We start from the raw sequence: 9,097 nt of genomic DNA, 5'->3' as shown, positions 1-9,097 counted from the left end.
TTCGAAGCCGTAATCATGTAAAATCGTATGTAACTCTTAATCAATAAAAATATGACGTACATATATTATTATATTAAATATTAATAATTAAATACATATATGTCGATTCGGTTCGGTTTGATCGGTTTTTTACATGGACCGTAAACCGAAACCGAACTATTCAATTTTTCAATGTCAGTTTGGTACGGTTTTCGGTTTTTCGGTGTCTAAAAGTCCACCCCTACCCGCGTGAATAACTATGAAGCCAATTAAAACCACAAAGTCTCAACATAAAACATAAAATTTCTTGCTAAAACACAAGCTACACTACTAGTGACTGAATCAAAGAAGAGGATTTTTTTCGTGTTAGCTCATTACTGCATCGCCAAGTACGTACTTGTAACGCAGGATTTTAATGTATTAACACAATCCTCATTCATTCAAAATGAGTGACTCGTTCACAGGAAAGGTCTGATACATAAATACAGGTAAAGTTTCAACAGACAGGAGAATTCCTCGTTCCAGGCAAAGAGAGAACATCCTTGCCCCAATCGTGCTCGGCACCCCTGGACGACATGTGATTACACTAAAATTTCCAGCCAAACAGGTTTCATAAAAAAAAATTATCACTAGCTAGCTTTCATAGTTAAATATTATGATCAACACAAACCAGTTTTACTCTGCGCATGGCTACACAATCTTATAAAAATTCAGAATTCTAAAATACTCCTTCAAATGCAGGAGTTTCTCTTCAACTCAAATGCTTTTTAAAGGAAGCTAAAGTGGTAATGATAATTTTCACTTACTCTAACCACACCTGTGACTTAATTTTTCAGCTTCTCTTTCATCCTCTCAACTGCAGCCCTTAGAGTTCCCTCATCCTTGCAGAAAGTGAATCTAACTAGATTCTTTCCTTCTTCTGGGTTTAAATAAAACACACTAGTAGGGATTGCCACCACACCAACTTCCTTGATCAGATACTCACAAAATGCAACATCATTTGGCAAGCCAAAAGGAGTGTGATCCACAACCACAAAGTAGGTCCCCCTGGACGGGTACACTTTGAAACCAACAGCCTTCAATCCCTCCACCAAAAGTTTCTTCTTTGCTGAGTAATCTCTTTTCAGCTCGAGAAAGTAGGAGTCTGGGGCTCTGAGAGCTGTTGCAGCCGCCCACTGCATAGGAGTGGAGGTAGCAAAAGTGAGATAAGAGTGTGCCTGTCGCACTCCCCATGACAGGTGAGGGGGAGCTATAGCCCAACCGATCTTCCACCCCGTTAACGAGAATGTTTTCCCCAAGGAATTCAGGGTTACTGTACGCTCGTACATTCCTGGAAGAGAAGCCATAGAAATGTGATCCATTTCAAAAGCCAACTTATCATAAACTTCATCAGTGAACACCAGTACATCATTTTCAATACACAGAGATGCAATAGTGTCAAGTTCCTCTCGGGTGAACATCTTTCCAGTAGGATTATGCGGAGTATTGATGAGAATTGCACGAGTATTCTTTGAGATTGCAGACTTCAGTTCATCAATGGGGACAGCAAAATCCGGAGGGCATAGTGTGATACCTTTTACTTTAGCACCAGCCATGGAAAGAGTGGCTTCATAAGAATCATAAAATGGAGCAAAGAGGATAACCTCATCACCAGGATTTATCAAGCCCAACATGGTTGCTGCAATTGCCTCTGTGCACCCAGAGGTAACAGTTATTTCCTTCTCAGGGTCCACAACAAGTCCAGTGTCTTTCTTGAATCGCTCAGCAATGGCATTGTTTAAGTCTGGAACCCCATATCCACGAGCATATTGATTTTTCCCATCATTTACGGCCTGAATCGCAGCTTCCTTTACAAACTTGGGACCATCAAAGTTGGGAAACCCTTGCCCAAGGTTTATTGCTCCATGTTTAATGGCAAGAGTACTCATTTGCGTGAAAATTGTCGTCTTGAATTTTTCCAATCGCTTTGCGACCTGGCATACAAGTGATGATGCATTATGCATACTAAAATCTACCAAATGAAGGATTGAAGCTTGAAAGAAGATGTATCTACAAATGTAACTCAACTAGATATGAATGCTATATGCAACATCATAAATCACACAGCAAAAGATATAATCACTAATTTATCTCAGTTGGAAATCCCTCGCCCCCGTGAATGTGGCACCTTTTATCTTAAGCCAATCAAGTATGCTGATAAAAAAGAAAAAAAGCGACAGTTAAATGAAGTGCTGATGTAGAGTTTATTTATAGAAGAATCATATATAATGGGGTGGAGGAAAGGAAATGGAAAGACAGGGATCGAATGATTACAAGAAGAAACAGAAGAACATATGACTCACCACTGAACAACTCAAACGCCTTTATTTTGAACAATTAGGATGCTTGGATTTCCACATCCTAAAACCAAATATGCTGCTTTTCTTGGTAGTTAGAGACACAGTAAAACTGCTGCGTAACTCTTTAGTGGATCACTACTTTTAAGCCTATAACTTAACGGTCTAATTTAAAAATGACCAAAAAGTCTTTTAATACCCTAGTGCATTTTCTCATGAACTGTCATGTGGCACAAAATGAAGGTTAGTCAACCACGAGTAAATGAACGTGGCCAGAAATGACAAGTATTCAGTCTCTTGGAGACACACTTGGTTGGCTTGTGCACTCCATAAACAAGATACCAAGTTGATTTCTGGTTCTATATGGGACTCATTGAACCAACAGAAATGAAGCTACAATGAAGATGATGTTTGACTTGGAAAGGGCCAACCAAAAATAAGATACTGGGGTAGAATGGTAGATAGCATTTTTGCTACAGAAAATTTGAAACAAGTGTGCAGGTGGTATAACTAAACCATTGGAAAACAGCAAGACCTTACTATCATAAAATTACATTATCTAGCAACATAACTATTACATTACAATATTGATTCAGCAGGAACTTAGTTGCAACGAATAATTCGATTCGTTGTCAAATTGTACTTTGAGTTATATAAAGATTTTATCCATCTGTGTTTCTCCTAGAAATAATGAACACAGAAAAGAAATGAAAACATTACCTCATAACATTGCAGAACAATAGCTCAACTGCTAAAGCATAAAACCAGAAACAATTCATCTATGCGGTAAAAAAAATACATTGTAAACAGAAATTTTAACTACAGCAGATTGATCATAGCAGAGAATAAGGAGTGTTAAGCAGTGGCAGCATTAAATGTAAAGATGAATGCTCTAGGCTTTAAATAACCAAACAAGCTAAAATCCCCTAAACCCAAAATTGGAAGCAGAATATAGATAGGCAACAAATCAAACTCATTAAATTATTGGATGAATAACAAGTGGGTATACCTGTAAAGGCTTCTGGGTCATCTGGCTCGACTCTGTTTGACCGGAAAGGGCATCCTTTTCCGTGGAAATGGTGGACATGGTGGCGGAGACAGAAGAGCAAGGAGGGCAGACGGTGGTTGTTCTAGTCCTTATAAAGCTCAAGTCTTTAAAGAGAGTTGAAGAGCCAAACCGCAATTCGTAGGATGGCCAGGTAGATTGAATCCGCATGTCAAATCCTCAAGGAGAAACAAACCGTTTTTATAGCCAGTGGCTGCAAACCGAAGGGAGGAGACTATTTTGTGTGTGAGAATCTTTTTTGGTTTGCTAAAGAAGGTACACACAGCCTCAGCCCCCAGGTGTGTTTCATGCCTCTTCTGAATGAAAGTGGGCTTGTCATGGATTCTTTAGGGAATTTGGGTGATGAAACCCAACATGGAGTTTCTATTGGGTCTTGAGGGTTTTTCTATGGTCAGAAATGAGTTGTAAACTTGACCAACTTGAGTATATAAAGATGAACAAGGCAAAAATGTCAATGCTCTTTTGAACAATTCTTCATAGAAATATGAACTCTATTCTTATAGTTTGCTACCAAATTTACAATTTCATGGATCACATCAACACTTGCTTTGATGGTGATATTGACATTCCTCTAGTGTAGTTAACACATGGTTAGCCATTTAAACAAATATAGAAATTGGACCTTAAATTAATTTGCCCAGAAGACGGTATACGACCATACGCTTTCAACAGGCCCCATATGTGAGTATGGCTTCAAAATTTACGTATCAGTACTTCAGTAGTGACGACTGACGAGTAAGATTAGGCATGCAGGCAGTTAGTTCATTTGTTTGTACTCTGTTGGGGAACTTTGTCATGTTTGAAAATTGATAATAGGTCGGTGCTCTGAGGTACAAGACAGACTAGAGGAGGAGACTTGGCTATGCGCATGAAAGATTTGAGTACTCTGGGAGTTTTAGAAGAAGATATAGGTAACAGAAAATTAAGATCGAGGAAGAAAAACATGCATGTATCTGGTATGTGATAACCTCATAGTCATGATCCTCATATGATAGAGCTAAAGTTCCAATTGTGTATTTTGCAACTTAGATCTTTAGAGTACATTGATCTTTGTAAAATGTAATCAAATACAAATAGATTTTCATAACATCTCGATATATAGCAAAACATGCAAAATGAGAATTTAACTCTGATCTATCAGTCGTCTATGTAAACGTATACATGCACCCACATATTTATGTCTCTCTTCTTGCATGAAATAAGAGAAAAGAATCATGCCATTATTGCCGTATATTTGAGGTCGATCAGCTATATACCTTGAAATTTGGTCTGAAGATAGAACCCCGCCTCATTCTTAGATCTACCACTAAGCATTATATTTTACATAAGTAAAACATATCAATTCTTCTGATCACTAAATGCATCAAACCAAGAAAAGCATTATTTTAGGTTATGATCGGATTGGTTTCAGAAGTGAATGAAATTCAATATCGGATTACTGTTAGAGATGGTATACACCTCGATCAGCCTTTTCCTTGTTCCTAGGGTTTTTCTAAACTAAGCATTCTGATGCATATATAATATAAATTCTAAAGTTCTTAATTGGTAACTATGAAATAATGTTGATCAATTATAACCAAATCGTCATTACTCTATTACGTTTGTGGTAGCAAATATGTCTGAGGCTCGGAGCAGGAGCCGACAGAACCACTGTTGGTGACGTTTAATAATTACATGCTTAAGTATTGCGTTTGATATATAATATAGGGTTCTTAAGTTGGGGAAAGAGAGCATCTCAAGCTATTTTTGTCATCTACGAACTTAGATTATGAAAATACAAAATGAAATTGGTTGTTAACTGCATATTCTTAAGAATAATCTCCGATGTCCCATAGTTTAGGATAGATTACACATGGAGGAGATGGATATGTGTCAACAACCAACAGCCTGTTAGTTAATCGTCTGATCTGGGTCAACTGATCGAGTATAGCTAAGTTAATTGGGAATGCTGCAACTGGAACATTGTTAATTTGTTATTGATATACAGAATTTGATCTTAAGCCGAATTAAATTATTGGTCTCTGTACAGATATGTCTAAATCTTTGTCATTTGAGGTTTTATCCCATTTTTTGTTCAAGTTTGGACTCGTGAACTTTACTTCCTGACCATTTTATCATTTTAATTGTGGTGATAATAGATCGAGGATTAGGCGCCTCCGTGATCACGTGGTGTGGATCTGGAAGAAGGCTCGGAAAAGCTCCCTCTTCTTATACTTCTAGTCTTACTAGCTACAACCAATATTATTGGAAAAATTCGAATATACATCGATGTATGCTATACATCTTACATCCGATGGTCGATATTGTTTTGTGAGTAAGGTCAAAAAAATAATATATGTTGTCAAACGTATAACATATATTGATGTATAGTAGATTAACCTATATTATTACGCGCTTTTTACTTCTTATTGCGTAGTTTCTGCTAAAACAATAATATTTGCAGTTCTCCTTGTTATTTATTTTTCAAATGCTTATAAGTTGAATACCTAAAAGAAAAGGTTTCCAGGCTCTGAAAACAAACAAGAGGATGCCTCTGGGGCTAGCTAACCTGAAAGTGAGAGAACACGAGCTTTGAAGTCAATGGTACAACCTTTGAAAAACGATGGAATAGGGAAACCATCATGCATGAAGTGATAAAACATTACTTCTCGTGAATGAGCCTAGTTGCAAGACAGAGAGAATGTTGGAGTATTTAAAGAAACTTGCAAAGACTTCTGCCCTTCATTTTTTTGTTCTTTTGAGTGATTGATTACAAAGACTCATGCATTTCAATTATTTACCATGCATAATCCAAACAACTACATAGAACATTTAGTTTATCATACTCAAGTTATGATGAGTACGTTTACTATTCGCTAGTTTGAGTATAAAATGAATGTATATCTTGCAGAATTAGTACTTTTAATTATTAGCAACAGTTTTGGAAGCTAGGAAATCTCATCATTAAGTATTAGATCTCCTTGATAAGCTTTGGGTAACATAATTTTATTTATATTACAAACACTCGAGAGAAAGACATCCTTGTTTTTTTTTTAAAACTAACCACGCTTTAAACAGCTTAACTATAATGGCTTGAAACGAAATTTCAAAATTGTGACCTGTTACAATCTCGACCAACAATTGGTTCAAACTCCCCTGACAGGTTACTGCAAACTGGAAACCCTGCTCTGGGAACTTGTAACTAATTGTAAAAATGAGAGAGGGAAGAGTAGGAGAAGAGAAAAGGGGCAGACAAAAGGCCAGTAGTGAAATTTGAAGAAACTAATTAGCAACATCAGATACGGGGGGTGAAGTCCAAATGGAAGCTGATAGTAAAGACCGTGATTTCCAACCTAAAACCAACCTATGATTTGCCACCTCCTCCACCCTATAACCATCATTGAAAAGACCCAACAAAAGCTTTGCCTGACAGTGATTGGCGAAGCTTATTGGCATCGGCTTTAGCCCTAGCGCTCCTAACCACTCCCACCAAGAGCAACCTACATCTCCATGGGCTCGATAGATACGAGCCAACGACCCTGCTATTCGAGGCCCCAAGAACACCCTCTCGACTAATGCTCGAGCCCGGCTTTGCATGGGGAAGCCGGCCTCCAGCGAGTCGTAGACAGCCGAATAGTGATACAATGAATCCATGAAGCGAGCCACAAAGCCTCCATCTCCGGCAGGCCTAACCTCTTCTTCAACCAAGGCCACCAGTCTGGGGTTCAGGGTCTTGGCTCCAGTTAAAAATGAAGCAATCGAATCCGGGGAACGGTAACTAAAGTGTGGGAGGTTTAGCATGCAGTTAATTATTAAGGCCTCGCCCTTAACCAACTTTAGGGCAGACGGTCGAAATGTCTCGTCTGAATCCAACCTACATTGGTGAAACGAAAACGGTTGTCCAATGGACGTGGCAAACGCCGTCAGACGGCGACCGGTCTCTTGGACGGTCCCAATCGACCTCCGGCCGCTCCCACCTCGCGACAAAGCAGTAATTCTAAGATGTGGGGTCGGTGGGCCATCCTTCCTAGACACCAAGGCCTGCATCAGAGAGGCCCATTGAATGCCCTCCATGATGTCATAGTCGACTATGTGGACCCTCCTGTCATGGACCACAGACTCCAAAATGGCCTGATTTGCCGTGAAGTGGCCGAACTTGACGTAGGGCGACATGTCTTGAAGTAGCTGAAACGCCGCGATCACGTCAGTCGGATGGTGGCCGTGGTCGCGGTGGGACCCATTTCCGATCAAATGCTTGGAGTGGCTGACACCACCACCGGCGCCTTCTAGCAAACCCTGAAGGGCCTCGGTAAAATACGCCGCCAGCCTCTCCATGTTAGTACCGTCAGTTGGGGAAACCAACTCTTTGAGCCGAACCAATATCACACGAGCCAGATCTCGGCTCTTGTTTGCGCCGGTCAGCGCCTCCGCTGCCGCCATCAACAGATGTACCAATCTCAAGCCCTTTGTATCCTCGCCGTTCGATGTTGCCGCGACGTCCTCCAGCATCGTCACCTCCGTCGACTGCGACGTCGACGTCGTGGTGTAGCACGAGTTTGACGTTTCCTCAACCATCTCGGACGACGGCGAGTCCATCTCACAGCCGTTATCTCGCCCTTCCATCATGGATTCAAACAGCTCGTGAAAGTCTCCACCTCCAGCGAGCTGGTTGATCGGAGCGAGAGCCTCCCAGTCGACGACGGAAGACCAGTCGTACCACTGGTCGGGGAAAATGGCAGTGTTGGTGGTGCTTGTGGCTTCAGTGCTGCAGCCGGAGAGATCGACATCGAGGTCGTCGAGCTCAAGCTCCATAGCTGAGCTTAGCATGAGTAACTCTGTCATGCAGTTTTGGGGTTGGCTAGCTTAGTAATCTTTAAGGTGTGTTCGGAGATATTAGAGAAGGCTGGAGCAAGATAGAGAGAGTTGAGTTTGCCGGAGAAGATATTACTAAGAGTTAAATTAACTTAGATGGGATCAAGTACCGATGTGAGTTGATTTTTATACACTCCCGGTCGTAATCAGAGTTTATTAGTTATGTGTTTAAAACATGATCAACACTTTGCAGTTTACACTCACGCCCCTAGGGTTTTAAGATATTTGAAAAAGGCTTAGTTAGTTTGATTAATTAACTGGGAACCCTTTCTTTCTTTTACTTCATGCATGGCAGCTTGAGCAGATATGTTGGCAGATATCCCAGCTGATGCGCTAGCAGCGTGAACGAGCATCAGAGAAACGTACAGCCTTAGTTAAATAGCAATGTTGGTAATAATTATTAATTTGAGTAAAAAAATTAATCAAGTTATGTAGATTTAAGTGTGTAGTTCCCATTAAAAAAAAGTGTGTGTAGTTACCATCTAGGAAGCACGGAAAGGCGCGTTTCTCATTTCCGAAGCGGAACTGCGTGAAAACGCGTTTCCGAAAAAGGTGTTTTGGATGCGTGAGTTTCCGAAATGGAAACGCGAGTTTCCGATAAAAAAAGTAAAAGTTAGACCTACATTCGTTGAGTCAAATGACTCATTTCGACATATTTTTGACCTTCCGCCGAGTCGCCAACCATCCCTCCTTCTTGTTGATATATATATCTCTCATTATATTTGTGTTATTTCGAATGTAGAACACTAAATTATTTAATTTATTTGAGACTTTAAGTTACTTAAATTAAAAATTTGTTATTATATTTATTTTTTAATATAATATATATATATATAATTTTTATTACGATGTTTCCAAAATGTAC

The 9,097-nt window shown here is 39.7% G+C and overlaps 2 protein-coding genes across 2 annotated transcripts; both read right to left on the bottom strand.

Annotated features, from left to right (window-relative positions):
- Positions 1-640: 640 nt before the first annotated feature.
- Positions 641-3,655, bottom strand: LOC126782988 (uncharacterized). The gene is made up of 2 exons (XM_050508361.1): positions 3,325-3,655; positions 641-1,952 (listed from the first exon to the last, which is right to left on the bottom strand). The coding sequence occupies exons 1-2, from the start codon at positions 3,529-3,531 to the stop codon at positions 804-806; spliced, it is 1,356 nt and encodes a 451-aa protein (XP_050364318.1). The 5' UTR covers positions 3,532-3,655; the 3' UTR covers positions 641-803.
- A 2,727-nt stretch (positions 3,656-6,382) lies between these two features.
- LOC126784548 (protein NODULATION SIGNALING PATHWAY 2) lies at positions 6,383-8,261 on the bottom strand. The gene has a single exon (XM_050510013.1). The coding sequence runs from the start codon at positions 8,200-8,202 to the stop codon at positions 6,643-6,645; it is 1,560 nt and encodes a 519-aa protein (XP_050365970.1). The 5' UTR covers positions 8,203-8,261; the 3' UTR covers positions 6,383-6,642.
- Between the last annotated feature and the right edge of the window lie 836 nt (positions 8,262-9,097).

Source organism: Argentina anserina, chromosome 2 (assembly GCF_933775445.1).
Source record: "Argentina anserina chromosome 2, drPotAnse1.1, whole genome shotgun sequence".
NCBI lineage: Eukaryota > Viridiplantae > Streptophyta > Magnoliopsida > Rosales > Rosaceae > Argentina > Argentina anserina.
Note: the sequence above shows the minus strand (reverse complement) of the source record. Positions and strands in the feature narration are given on the sequence as shown.

Bases quoted from the DNA above. Each gene is read 5' to 3' on its own strand.
- LOC126782988 (XM_050508361.1), bottom strand. From the start codon at position 3,531: ATGCGGATTCAATCTACCTGGCCATCCTACGAATTGCGGTTTGGCTCT. The intron at 1,953-3,324 runs GTATACCCACTT...CTTGTATGCCAG, and splicing joins TGACCCAGAAGCCTTTACAG to GTCGCAAAGCGATTGGAAAA.
- LOC126784548 (XM_050510013.1), bottom strand. From the start codon at position 8,202: ATGACAGAGTTACTCATGCTAAGCTCAGCTATGGAGCTTGAGCTCGAC.